This window comes from Salvelinus alpinus, chromosome 9, assembly GCF_045679555.1.
Source record: "Salvelinus alpinus chromosome 9, SLU_Salpinus.1, whole genome shotgun sequence".
NCBI lineage: Eukaryota > Metazoa > Chordata > Actinopteri > Salmoniformes > Salmonidae > Salvelinus > Salvelinus alpinus.
In genome coordinates this window covers 16,625,531-16,640,138 of record NC_092094.1, presented here as the reverse complement: position 1 = coordinate 16,640,138, position 14,608 = coordinate 16,625,531, and the positions used below count along the sequence as shown (strand labels likewise).

Below are 14,608 nucleotides of genomic sequence, written 5' to 3'. Positions count from 1 at the left end.
AGCATCGGTCTGCTATTGGACTCATACTTTATCAAAGGCAGACTGGTCCCTGGCTGGGCTTGATCACCTTGAGCTGAGGAGCTTTAACCATGTCAGCGAGAAGTCCCAGGGCCAGCAGCCCGGTGGCGTGGTATTCCCTGAACCACTACCCGTCCCTGGGGAAGGAGGCAGCCAGAGAGAGGGCCAGACGCCAGCTGCAGCCCATGCTGAGGCACCACCAGGGGGACAGCAACACACAGCAGGACCTCACTGAGGTGGGATCTGACTGGCACCTCTGGCTAGCAGTATAGGGAATAATATGGCTACGTTGTGGGCTGTAACTAGAGGTAACTAGAGTTCAGTGTGTCTGTCCTAGATATGTTTTTATCAGAGGACACACTCGTCTCTGTTGCCTTTATCTTGATGTTCTGCTTTTGTTTTGGCTGGAAAGCTGTTAGTTATCAAACACCAGGAACTTCATATTTGATTTCATGTTTGATTTCAAAAGTTGATAATGCTTTGGTTTTTCAGTGGAATGTAAATCAATTGCTCTGATTTTTTTTATTTGTAAAGCATATCAACAACATCAATGCATAAGATAATGTGTCATATCTGAAACCAACCTTTTGAAATCCAAACACCTGCGGTGTGTAATGTTTGCATTTATCTTCTAAAACACAAGCCGTCCATTGATTTCATGCATTTGAGTAGGTTTCTTTGGATGTTTATTATAGCCAAACAGACGGCATACTGAGCGAGTCTACAGTCTCTTTGTACATCTTCATCATATTTCCAACTGCGTCATTTGATAACGAGCATGACTTTTAGCAGCATGTTTCTACCATACCTGTATCTCTACAACATATAACAGATACTGGTGATTATTTTTACTCTGCATATGAGATGAAAACATCCTAACCGTATTCCTCTTTTTCCTTTGTCCCCATGTGCTCATCTGTGGCTGTGAGAAGATTGCAGGTCTCTGGTTTCACTAAGGCAGCTGAGAGCTAGCTAGAGTGTGTTAGGACTTGTGTTGGCCTCATGTTGATCTCTACCAGGCTGCTAAAACATGGAACCCTGCCCAGACAGCTACTGTAGCTAGCTAGCCGTCAGAGAGCCTGCCCCATCACCCTTTACATCAGCATTGATCCATTTCCAACATGTTCTGACCTGTCATTCTTACTCAAAATACTCGGTACACCATGACATAGCAGCCATTATCACCTGTGTATGTTTTGTTTTGGCTCTGTGTATGCATGTCGTGAAAAGCACATGGGTGTGTTCTTATTAGCAAGACCTTTACCGAAAGCGGCAGTTTGTTGCCCTTTTCACAGCCTTGAGATGGGATTACAAATGACATTGTCAGCAGGTCAATTTGCTTACTTTCCTCATACATGGATCACTAACTGTGAACTGTTGTGTGTATGTCTTCAGGATCACCTGGTAGCAGCATTTGAGCAGAGCTTGGGGAACATGACCATCCGACTCCAGGGACTTACCACCACGGCTGAGCAGAAGGTGTGGACTGGGGCTGTGGTCTGTTTCCTTTGAAATTTGTCCGTCCTTCCTTGGATGGATGGTGGAGCTAATTGTGTTGTTTTATCATGTTGTTGTGTTGTAGGATTCTGAGCTAAACGAGCTGAGGAAGACCATAGAACACCTGAAGAAGCAGAATACCACAGTCCAGGCAGCCATCAACGTTGACATCAATCTCCCAGAGCCCTCCTGCAACGGTGATAGGTCAGGTGAGAACTTACCTCCCACATCACCATGGAAACACAACAAGGATGCATGGTTATTGCCTAGTGAGAAAGGCATCTGACTCAGAATCTGAATGGATTCCAATTCTACGTCATCATCTGGTTCCTGTCTAACCCAGTCACTTTCTTGTGTATTCCATAGCTTCAGCCAATGAGAGCTCCCAGCCTCAGCCGGACCTGCGTATCCACAGACAGCACTCATCTGACAGTGTGTCCAGCATCACAAGCGCCACCAGCCACTCCAGTGTGGGCAGCAACCAGGAGCTGGACTCCAAGAACAAGAAGAAGAACTGGGTAGGTCCTCCTCCCTGTTCCCTCAACTCAGGGGTCTGGAGTCAACTCAGCTGTCTGTCTGTCGCTGTGTGTTTCTGTCTGTCTGTCTGTCTGTCTAATCTGTAATGTGTTTTTGCCCTTTCCTCCAATCCTCCTGATTGTCTCAGCCTCCTTGTGCAGGAGCAAAGGTGAATATGCTTATTGCTCTTAGGGAGCTCCTCTAGAAACTGGACTGTGAGTGGAGTTCTGTGAGCCGTTCTCTTATTGCATATGAAAAACCGCAAACAAACTGCACGTTGCTACAAAAAGGTTTAGTCTGTAGTCTGTTATAGTTAGATACAAGCTTAGGTCAATGTAAAAAAAAATGTGCCTGTATAAAAGGCAGATGTGTGTATATTCTGGTTCAACATGGCCTGTAACCTATGAAGTCAAATTAAAATGTCTGTGTGTTCTTTTGTCCTGATATAATAAGGCTGTTGCGTGTGTTGGAGGGAAGGTGAAAGATGACTATGTATGCAGACTGTCCACAGTGATGATACTTGTACAGATGTACTATCTTAATTTGACCAGTTTCTCACAGCAGTAAAATAAACCTGCAGCAACAGGAAATGTGAATTATTATGCGTCTAATAATTAATGGACATTTCTGTAGGGGTTGTTATATTTTTTGTTAAAATAAATCAAGTCTGATATTTTCAAGTGAAAATGACAAACTTTAGAGGCATTTTTAACCTGTTTAAATGAAAATTATCTGCAACAACAGTGTGATCAAATTAAGATAGGACATCTGTAGCTATGTATAGGTTAGAAGTACAACCGTGGAGTACCTGACTATTTGACCACAAGGTGGCAGACGGCTCCTGAGTTTAAATATCTAAATCTGCCTTTTAGTGATTGAGTAGTCATGTCAATTTGTGAGAAGTTGTCAAAGTGATATCGTATCCTCTCTAATAGCCTGGTGTTCATTCCCTGTGTGTAGCTGTGAGTTGTTTGTTTGCATTCAGTCTCTTTAGTGAGCTAACTTGTGAACAGCCTAGTCTCTGTCCCTAACACCTGTACAAGGTCTTGGATTATTTATGTGAGCTAAAAGTTGAAGTTGTCTATGATCAGCATGCTGTCTTGTCTTGTATTTTTCCTCTTGTGCTCTCTTATGGTGGGGCAGGTTTATGAGGTAAGATCACACACTCTTTCCCAAAATTATTATTGCTTGATCAGATGGAGACGGTGAAAGAGTAGAAGTTTATAAATGCTTTGTGTACAAGTTTTTCTTTCGACTCCCTGAGGTGTCTGTGTGTTTCACTATGTACTCAGGTCTCTTGTTTTCTTCCCTGCTCCCTGTTCCTCGCCCTGTCCCCGGCTGCAGCTACGGAGCTCCTTCAAGCAGGCATTTGGGAAGAAGAAGTCGCCCAAGTCTGCGTCCTCCCACTCGGACATTGAGGAGATGACCGACTGTTCCCTGCCCTCCTCCCCCAAGCTAACAGCATATAACTGCTCCACCACCTCTACACCCATGCTCCAGAACTCCCACTCCAACTCTTTGTGAGTACCTGGGCCCAGACCAATAGACCATTAGACGCTCACCTGTTTATAACTGTGTTACGCACGCCTCTGAGAAGAGGGAACGCAACTCCCTGCTGCAACTCAACTCCCTGTGAAGTGCAAGAGGTATGGACTGTAGGCGTGAGTAAGGACGACAAAGGCAGATTTTATCAAATTCTCAAGCAAGGATCTCTCTCTCCAATCTTTCCAAAATCTTCTCTCTAATGATTTCTCTCCCTCCAAAAAAGATCTATTTTCCTGAACAGAACACTGGCTTTTATATTCCTCAGGTGGCAAAGGTAATTAGTGTCAGCTGCTTCTTGACGAGGGGGCGTGGTCAGCTCTCCAATTATCAATTAGCCATGGAGAACTCAGGAAGCTATCTCCTGAAACACACACTCAAATACATACCACAACACAGAAAACTGGGGAACGTAACACGCCCACCACAAAATTTGCAAACATTGTTTGTAATAACAAAACCCAACGCTTCCCCAGTTAGTAAACCCGTGATAGAGCGTCAGCAACCACATTCGCTGAGCCCTTCACATAGGCTATCTGTACATTATATCCTTGTACAATCAGAGCCCACCGCATAAGGCGGCGGTTCTGATTGTACATTTGCTTTAAGAACACTAAAGGATTATGGTCCGTGAAGACCATTACAGGCAAGGCACTGGATCCCACATATACCTCAAAGAACTGTAAGGCTAGCAATAAAGCTAGCGTCTCTTGTTCAATTGTGGAGTACCTTGACTGACACGCGTTGAACTTATGGGAGAAGAAACTGACGGGCCGATCCACTCCGTCTTCATCTTCCTGTAAGAGAACCGCACCCACCCCCACTATACTAGCGTCAACCTCCAACTTAAAAGGTTTGTCAAAGTTGGGAGCGGCAAGCACTGGGGCACTACAAAGTAGCGCTTTAGCGGACTCAAAAGCATGGTTACAGTCCTTGGACCACCTAAATGGTACCTTGGGACTAAGCAGAGATGAAAGGGGAGCTACTACCGTCGAGAAATTCTTACAGAATGTACGATAGTACCCTACCATCCCTAGGAATCTGCGCAACTGGCGTCGAGTCGTGGGAGCAGGAAAAGCAACAATTGCTTCCACTTTGCCAGATACTGGGCGCACTTGACCTCGTCCCACTTGTTTCCCTAAATAAGTCACCGTAGCCTTCCCAAACTCACACTTGGCCAAATTGAGGGTTAAAGAAGCATTCTCCAACCGCTGAAACACACTTCTCAAAGTGGAGAGATGTTCAGACCAAGTAGACGATTGAATCACCACATCGTCAAGGTATGCAGTACAATTTGGCACATCTGCAAACACAATGTTAACTAGACGCTGAAATGTAGCAGGTGCATTACACATGCCAAAGGGCATCACAGTGTATTGTACAAAGTTATCAGGCGTAACAAAAGCTGATATGTCCGAAGCTCGAGAGGTCAGAGGCACCTGCCAATAACCTTTTAACAAATCTAACTTACTAACGTAAGCAGCAGAGCCAATTCTATCAATGCAGTCATCTAATCGAGGTAGAGGAAAATAATCAGACTTTGTAACTGCATTTACACGACGATAGTCCGTGCATAAGCGGGACGTACCGTCAGGCTTAGGAACAAGAATACATGGGGAACTCCAGGAGCTGTTACTGGGTTGTGCCATGTCATTCTGTAATAAATAAGCTACCTCACTTTTCATTACCTCCCTTTTCTTTGCATTAACCCGGTACGGATGCTGACGTATAGGAGCAGCGTTGCCCACATCCACGTCATGCTCCAAGATGGACGTGCGACTCGGAACGTCCTGAAACACACTGAGAAAACTGTTTATCAATAGGATAAGGTCCTTAGTTTGATCGTTATCCAAATGTTCCATTTGAGAGGGTAACTTCTTCAGCATCTCTGAATTACATAAGCGTTCACACTGCTGTAACGTATGGCGTAACTCCAACCCGTCCTCCTTATCCTCCTCTAGGTCCCAGCCAGGCTTCAGCACCACCGCAGCCACACTGGAGACGGCGGGTTGGACCGGCTTACTTGAGGAGCTTTCTGGAGTGTCACGTACATAATATGCTTTTAGCATGTTAACATGACACACACGGGAAGAACGCCTTCGATCTGGGGTCTTTATCACATAATTGGTGTCACTGAGTTTCTTTTCCACCAGATATGGTCCAGAAAAACGTGCTGACAGCGATGAGCCAGGAATTGGCAACAAAACTAAAACTTGATCCCCTGGTGCAAAAGAACGGCCAACAGCCTTTTTGTCATAATGCACCTTCATGCGTTTTTGCGAAGAGGAGAGAGACTTTTGGGCTAACGCACATGCGGCGTGCAGTCTCTCCCGCATCTTACTGACATAATCCAAAACATTTTTAGGGGCGCTACTGGGTGTAGGAGATAAAATATGCTCCTTCAACACTTTCAGCGGACCCCGTGGGGTGTGTCCAAACACAAGGTCAGCAGGGCTGAACCCTAAGGACTCTTGTATCGTTTCCCTTATAGCAAATAGGACAAAGGGCACCCCCTCATCCCAATCGGTACTGGTCTCCATACAATACTTGCGTAGCATTGCCTTCAGCGTCTGATGCCAGCGTTCAAGAGCCCCTTGACTCTCTGGATGATACGGACTTGAGACCTGATGGGAAATACACAATGTCTTTAACACATTAGAAAACAGCTTTGACATGAAGTTGGATCCTTGATCAGTTTGGATTACTTTAGGGAGTCCAAACGTAGAGAAGAACTTCACCAGTGCCTTCACCACAGTCTTAGCCGTTATAGTACGGAGAGGAATAGCCTCTGGGTATCGAGTAGCACTGCACATTATTGTTAGTAAGAACTAGTTACCTGACCTGGTTTTCGGCAATGGACCTACACAATCAATTATCACTCTTTCAAACGGTTCCCCCACCACAGGAATCGGGCAGAGCGGTGCTCTAGGAACTGTTTGATTCGCTTTCCCAGTGAGTTGACATATGTGACATGTTTTACAAAATTGGACCACATCAGACCTCAAACCTGGCCAGAAAAAATGTCGAAGGACTCGGTTATAAGTCTTTGTAATCCCCAAATGTCCAGACCACGCCTGGTCATGGGCGAGTGACAGCACCTGCTGTCGGAACGGTGTAGGAACAACCACTTGACACACTTCACTCCAGTCATTAACGGTGTCATGAGCTGCCCATTTACGCATCAGAACACCTGCTTCCATAAAGTAGGCAGTCTCTCTAGTTTTAGCTTCCTCAATGGAAATTACCGAAGCAAAACACTTGCGAAGACTGGTGTCTCCTTTTTGACATTCAATCACCTTCTCAGAGGTGACAGACAAAAGAATGTCATGTAATTGGGGCGCGATTTCGCAGTCCCCTGCCTTAGTTTTTTCAGGAGTAAAAACTGTCGGCCTTGCAGAAGGAATACTCGGTGCATTGTCTTCTACGTCAACATTCTCAAAAATGGAACTAGCCAAATCCATCACATCTCCAATCTTGCGAGATTGTGCCCTCGTTATTAACACACAAGCAGGAAAAACATGTGGAAATGCTTGAACCAATTTCTCATCTGCAATTCTGATTTCTGGGTTGTCTACTACCTCTAACACAGGAGTAACATTACCACCAGCAATATCATTCCCTAGTAGCAATGTGACTCCTTTTACTGGCAGTGTAGACACTACACCAACACGGAAACGTCCTGATACCAAGTCTGACACTAAGTGGACCCAGTGTAGTGGTACAGGTACTGTTTTTGTCTCTATCCCCTGTAATATGACATGCGAGCCACAATATGTTTCAGGAGACCAGGGTAAAGCATCAGTAATGATTACTGACTGCGCCGCCCCGGTGTCTCGTAAGATTTGAATGGGCTTTTGATCAGCTTGTTCTCCAGTTAAGGAAACACGACCGGTAGAGATAAACGGATCATAGACAGCATCCGGTTTCTCAAATGCTGAATCAAGAACTCGATCCAATGGACGAGCCAAAGACTTGACTAAACCCAAACTTTTCCTTTTTGGGGACGGTGACTGGGACTGTTTCGGTTTATTTTTCAAAACTGGGCAGTCCGCAATCACGTGACCCTTTTGGTGACAGTAAAAACATTCACGGATTTCTTGAAAAGGCTTGTCAGAGGAAAAGCGACCTGAACGAGGCACTGATGACGTAATCAGTCTACCTTCAAAACGAGGTGCACCAAAGACAGTCTTGTGTGTCAAAGCATACTCATCTGCCAACACTGCTGCCTGGGCCAAAGTCACCACTTTCTGTTCATTTAAATGAACTACAATTCTATCAGGGAGGTTGCCTTTAAAATCCTCCAACAGCATCAACTCCCGAATATCAGCAAATGTGTTAGCTTTGCTGGCTGAACACCATCGATTAAACAGAGACTCTTTGTCCCTAGCAAACTCAACAAAAGTACGGTGAGAGGGTTTCTTGTGGTTCCTGAAGCGCTGTCTATAAGCTTCAGGCACCAACTCATAAGCCCGCAACACGGTAGTTTTAACTGTTTCGTAATGTAAACTGTCTTCCAGCGAGAGAGCAGCTACTACTTCCTGGGCTTTCCCAGACAATTTACATTGTAACAGGAGCGGCCAAACCTCAAGTGGCCAATGTAGCGCAGCGGCCACACGCTCAAACGCAGAGAAATAGGAATCAACTTCCGACTCTCGGAATGGAGGGACTAAAGCGATATTTTTACTCACATCGAAGTGGGTTTTATGATGAGCAGCTTGTGGAGTCGCACTGGAGCCAGCATCTAGCTCCAGTTGTCGAATCCTCACCTCCTTGTCGATTTCCATTTTCCTAAGTTCAAGTTCAAAATGCATCTGTCTCTCTTTATCTTTTTGCTCCATTTCTAACCGGGCCAGCCTCACCTTTAGCCTAGCGGTCCCGTCTGAACGACCTGAAGCAGAAGATACGGGATCGTATCGAGGCAATGCAAAGTGGGTACGAGCAGCCCCTTCCTCCGCCCTGTCCTCCGACTTGGCATCGGAAGGTCTACCCGTCTCCTCTCCTTGCAATGAGAGAATTCTTTCTCTTATTAATCCATCCCTGACTAGCACCAAAAGCTCAGCCTTCAGGGCTTTCTCAGGGATAATGAATCCATAATGGACAGCTATAGCTATAAGGTCTACTTTTCGAAACCTCAACAAACAATCAATAGAGGGCGCTTCAATGAACTTGGAGATGGCTGAGGCAGCCATCTTGTACACAACAATCTACTGAACACACAAACTAAACAAGTCATCCAAACTCACAACCTACCATCACACCTCAATCACTAACCACAGAGAGCTCAGTGCAGCAGGGTCCGGTGGGTTTAATGGTATCCCGGATGAGCCCCCATTATGTTACGCACGCCTCTGAGAAGAGGGAACGCAACTCCCTGCTGCAACTCAACTCCCTGTGAAGTGTAAGAGGTATGGACTGTAGGCGTGAGTAAGGACGACAAAGGCAGATTTTACCGTTACTAGGATTTATTTCCTTACGGTAATATGGGGAAAAGGGGCTGGACGGAACCAAAGCAAAGAAAGTAAATATCAAAACTTCCCCCTTTCCTATCTAACCTGCCTACCCACTACTTACCTATCTTAGCACCACCTGGTGCCCTAACCAAAATACAGGGGGTGGTCCGCCCAGGTCTTACCTAGTGTGCCTAGACAATGAATATACTACGGGTATATGTATGCCCGCGGGCCTCTTGCCTAAGCACTCCCAAAGTGCCTTCTCCTTCCCCCCTGGGAACAAATGAAACAGAACAATTATTAACAAACAATTTCAATAATCAAAACAGTGCGTCCTATAACACATAAGACATAACCAATCAGCTCCCTCAGCAACAACTTATATAGTACATACCAAATCTCTGAGAAACAACCAACACTTTATCACAATCAAATTCTCAAGCAAGGATCTCTCTCTCCAATCTTTCCAAAATCTTCTCTCTCTAATGATTTCTCTCCCTCCAAAAAAGATCTCTTTTCCTGAACAGAACACTGGCTTTTATATTCCTCAGGTGGCAAAGGTAATTAGTGTCAGCTGCTTCTTGACGAGGGGGCGTGGTCAGCTCTCCAATTATCAATTAGCCATGGAGAACTCAGGAAGCTATCTCCTGAAACACACACTCAAATACATACCACAACACAGAAAACTGGGGAACGTAACAAACTGGGAGGAGATAGTGGATCATAATAGAAGCTCCCTGTTCCCTCAACTCAGGGGTTGGGAGTCAACTCAGGGGTCAGGAGGATTACATGACCATATTAATGATTACAACTGAGTCCCATAGTGTCTGATACAGCTATCTTAACAGGTTTAAATATACTATAGAAGTCTATATGTACAGTATATATATATACACCAGTACCCCATATACACCAGTACTCCATATACACCAGTACCCCATATACACCAGTACCCCATATACACCAATACCCCATATACACCAGTACCCCATATACACCAGTACCCCCATATACCAGTACCCCCTATATACCAGTAACCCATATACACCAGTACCCCATATACACCAGTACCCCATATATACCAGTACCCCATATACACCAGTACCCCCTATACACCAGTACCCCCTATATACCAGTACCCCCTATATACCAGTACCCCCTATACACCAGTACCCTCTATACACCAGTACCCCCTATATACCAGTAACCCATATACACCAGTACCACATATATACCAGTACCCCCTATATACCAGTACCCCATATACACCAGTACCCCCTATACACCAGTACCCCCTATATACCAGTACCCCATATACACCAGTACCCCATATACACCAGTATCCCATATATACCAGTACCCCATATACACCAGTACCCCCTATACACCAGTACCCCCTATATACCAGTACCCCTATACACCAGTACCCCATATACACCTGTACCCCATATACACCAGTACCCTCTATATACCAGTAACCCATATACACCAGTAACCCATATACACCAGTACCCCATATATACCAGTAACCCATATACACCAGTACCCCATATACACCAGTACTCCATATACACCAGTACCCCATATATACCAGTACCCCATATACACCAGTACCCCATATAAACCAGTACCCCATATACACCAGTACCCCATATACACCAGTACCCCATATACACCAGTAACCCCTATATACCAGTACCCCATATCCACCAGTACCCCATATACACTAGTACCCCATATACACTAGTACCCCATATACACCAGTACCCCATATACACCAGTACCCGCCATATACCAGTACCCCATATACACCAGTACCCCATATACACAAGTAACCTCTATATACCAGTACCACAAGCATAGCTGTGTGTGTGTGTGATCATTAGAGACTGCATGGCCTCAATGTTTTAGTCCCTAGTTGGATGTTTGTATTGAATCTGTCCCTCTCTTGTCCGTCTGTGTTTTTCTAGCCCCATTCTCTCTCCCCTGCCTGTTAGTGGGCGTGGTCGGGGCGGTAGCACTGGGGTGTTGAGGCCTGGGTCTCGGGCTCGGTAATAGAGTGTGAATAACGTCTGTAAACCCCCATTCACTTTATGATCAATTCTGATGATGGATAATCCTAACAAATGGCCTTGATGCACCAAGTGATTATCAAACCAATTCATCTCAATGTCATCACTCATGCCTGTTGTGCTATTGAAACTAGAATGAAGGAGCCAATCACACATCCTTCACAGGACCTTCATCTTGTCCTGTTTACTATTGCCTGATTGCCTGGACCCCTATCTACAACACAGTGATTCAGTGCCTCTGGATTAACTTGGAATAAGCAACAATATTTCTTGGCAGTGACAAAACATGTACTTGTATAGCATGTTACTGAGCTTTTGATCATTGTATGAAAAGGATAATTCTCTGATAATTGTCTGCAAGAGAATGTGCTTCATGGGATTTTCTGGGGATGTGCTCTTGAGGACTGGCCTTCTGTATAACCCTGAACTGACCAGACTGTCTATGTCTTGTCTGCAGGATCTCAGAGTACACAGACAGCGAGGCGGAGAAGGTGATGGGGCTCCGCAGTGAGCTCCGAGACAAGGAGATGAAGCTGACTGACATACGCCTGGAGGCCCTCAGCTCCGCCCACCAGCTGGACCAGCTCAGGGAGTCCATGAACCGCATGCAGGTGAGGGTGACCAGACGGTAACCACATATGACCATATGACCAATGACATAGGACATGATGAGGGCCTGGAGGTTTCCCTGACCTTGTGACCTGGGGAAAACTCCACACCCTATAAATGACCACTCAAACATTGGCCATCACAAAGCACATCAAATAGAAAGTGGTGAGATGCTTTGCGCTGTGTTTGACCTGGTGTGTTCTAACCTGTCCTCAGGGCGAGATAGAGAGGCTGAAGACCGAGAATGACTGCTTGAAGATGGAGAGTCAGGGCAGCTGCAGCAGAGCAGCCTCACAGGCCTCAGTGGCCTCACCCTCAGCTGGCCAGTCAAAGCACGGCCTCGCCCTAACAGAGTCCACCAGCCTCGGTAAGAGTGAGTGTGTGAGTAAGTGATCGAGTGTGCGTGCGTGTGTGCATGTTTTAGTCTCTGTGTGTGTGTGTGTGTGTGTATGTGTGTGTGTGTGTGATTGTTTGTAGTCCGGTTTGCAGTAGTCAACATCTATGTCCCTGTCTCTGTAGACATGCTGTTGGAGGACAACGGGGACGGTAGCTCACGGAAAGAAGGACAACACGTCAAGGTGGTCGTAACTGTGGATGAGGACACCAAGTGGAAAGAGGTACCAAACTTCTTACATTTCCAACTCACAAAAAATTACAATGGCTACCAAATAATGTATGACTGTGCCCATATTTGTTCTTAATATCGTATCTTATTTTATAGGACCGTAGACCTCGTCAGTTCCTGATTGGTTGCATTGGTGTCAGTGGGAAAACTAAGTGGGATGTGCTTGATGGGGTGGTCAGACGTCTCTTCAAGGTAAATCAACAGGCACTAAAAACTCTGGTAGAGGAGTGACTAGTTACACCTGTATTTGATGTGTGATTCGTCCCTGTTCCTGTATCTGATTATTTGATTGGTCCCTGGTCTTGTATCTGACAATGTCATTGGTCCCAGGTCTTGTATCTGAGGATGTGATTGGTCCCTGCTCTTGTAGCTGATGTGTGATTGGTCCCTTGTCTTGTATCTGATTTGTGATTGGTCCCTGGTCCTGCAGGAGTACATCATCCATGTGGACCCAGTCAGCCAGCTGGGTCTAAACTCAGACAGTGTCCTGGGCTATAGCATCGGGGACATCCATCGCACCAGTGGGGCTGACACCCCTGAACTCCTCCCCTGTGGATACCTTGTTGGAGATAGTGACACCATCTCTGTCTCCCTCAAAGGTATGGGCAAGAATGGACCTCTGTGCAAAGTTTAGAAAATGAGAACTATGCCCCTATCACTCCCGTTTTTGCTAGTAGTCACTATTTAAATAAATCTGAGCCCTGTAATTAAAAGCTGTCTAGATCAGTGAATAAAAAAACAATTAAGTGAATTTAATAAAAAGTGAACATATCCTTTAACGTATATGTGTTCTGTGCTGCCACCTGCCTGCAGGTGTGTGTGACCACAGCCAGGACAGCCTGGTATTCGAGACACTGATTCCCAAGCCCCTGCTGCAGCGCTACGTGTCCCAGCTGCATGACCACGGCAGGATCATCCTGTCTGGCCCCAGCGGCACTGGAAAGAGCTTCCTGGCCAGCCGGTTGGCCGAACACATGGTGCTGAAGGAGAGGAGAGAGGTCACCGATGGGACCATTGCCACGTTCAACGTAGACCACAACTCAAGCAAGGTCTGTCAAACACTATCATGACTCATATGTAGGAATAACCTTTACCATGGGATACTTTCTGAATGAGAGCAGAGGTGCCAGAATCTAACTCTAATGAGTATAGCTATATGAGAGAGGACATTACCAAATGGAAATGCTTATTCCTCCTTACATTTGAACTGTTGGAGGATACAGTAATTGGAAAACATGTTTGATATGTCATTAGTAATGTATAGGTATCTGTGGTATTTTAGAGGCTGTATGGGGAATCATTGTGTGGTTAATGTGGAAATGTTCAGCTCTGTAGTCTGTTTGTTGCTGGTGTCCAGGAGCTGTGTCAGTACCTGTCTAACCTGGCTGACCAGTGTAATAGTACGAGTCATGGGGTGAACATGCCCCTGGTGGTCATACTGGACAACCTGCACCGCAGCAGCTCCCTGGGAGAGGTCTTCAATGGCCTGCTCAGCTGCAAGCACCACCACTGGTCAGTACACACACACACACACACACAGACAGAGACTCACAGGCACACCCACACACACATATACACACACATAAAAACATTTGTATTTGTGTGACACTCTTAAATCTTCAATTACTTGTTTTTTCACAGTCCTTATATCATTGGAACAATGAATCAGGCTACATCGACCACTCCCAACCTCCAGCTTCATCATAAATTCAAGTACATCATATCCTATCATTTCTTATGTGTTACTGTATTTTTTCAGTAAACAATTAATGTGGTATGATGTCATCTCTATTCTGAAATGTAAAATTGTATTTGTGTGACTTGTCATGTAGACCCCACAAGAGGGCAGTATTTATAAATAGATGGATTGATATCTCTGTTCTCTGCCTAACCCTGATTAGAGGAGGTCTATTTGAACAGTAACTGATCATCCTCTACACTGTTGTCTGGTTCCTGTGTGGGTGTCCTGTCTAGGTGGGTGCTGTGTGCCAACCATACTGAGCCAGTGAAGGGCTTCCTGGGTCGGTTCCTGAGGAGGAGGCTGATGGAGACGGAGATTAGCAGCCGACAGCGCAACGCTGAGCTGGTGAGGATCACGGAGTGGATCCCTACTGTCTGGCATCACCTCAACCGCTTCCTGGAGTCCCACAGCTCCTCGGACGTCACCATCGGTAAGATCCACTAAAAATCACATTTTCTTTTCTTTTTTTCTGACATTATCTGGCCAAGTTGTTTTACATTATGACGTAAGAGATGGATGAATAGATATTTAACTATGC

General features: G+C 45.5%; 1 protein-coding gene across 5 annotated transcripts in view; it reads left to right on the top strand.

Annotated features, from left to right (window-relative positions):
* LOC139584410 (neuron navigator 2-like) overlaps positions 1-14,608 on the top strand; it is a 94,837-nt gene that overhangs the window by 76,478 nt on the left and 3,751 nt on the right. For 4 of the 5 annotated variants that reach the window (XM_071416195.1, XM_071416194.1, XM_071416192.1 and 1 more), the window contains 14 exons: positions 1,414-1,497; positions 1,601-1,724; positions 1,882-2,033; positions 3,376-3,551; positions 10,994-11,074; positions 11,553-11,706; positions 11,921-12,071; positions 12,224-12,321; positions 12,426-12,521; positions 12,760-12,928; positions 13,143-13,378; positions 13,687-13,841; positions 13,971-14,042; positions 14,304-14,500. In XM_071416195.1, the coding sequence (XP_071272296.1) occupies positions 1,414-1,497; positions 1,601-1,724; positions 1,882-2,033; positions 3,376-3,551; positions 10,994-11,074; positions 11,553-11,706; positions 11,921-12,071; positions 12,224-12,321; positions 12,426-12,521; positions 12,760-12,928; positions 13,143-13,378; positions 13,687-13,841; positions 13,971-14,042; positions 14,304-14,500 (1,945 nt within the window). The remainder of the gene's footprint in view (positions 1-1,413; positions 1,498-1,600; positions 1,725-1,881; positions 2,034-3,375; positions 3,552-10,993; positions 11,075-11,552; positions 11,707-11,920; positions 12,072-12,223; positions 12,322-12,425; positions 12,522-12,759; positions 12,929-13,142; positions 13,379-13,686; positions 13,842-13,970; positions 14,043-14,303; positions 14,501-14,608) is intronic. The other variant, XM_071416196.1, reaches the window with a different exon arrangement.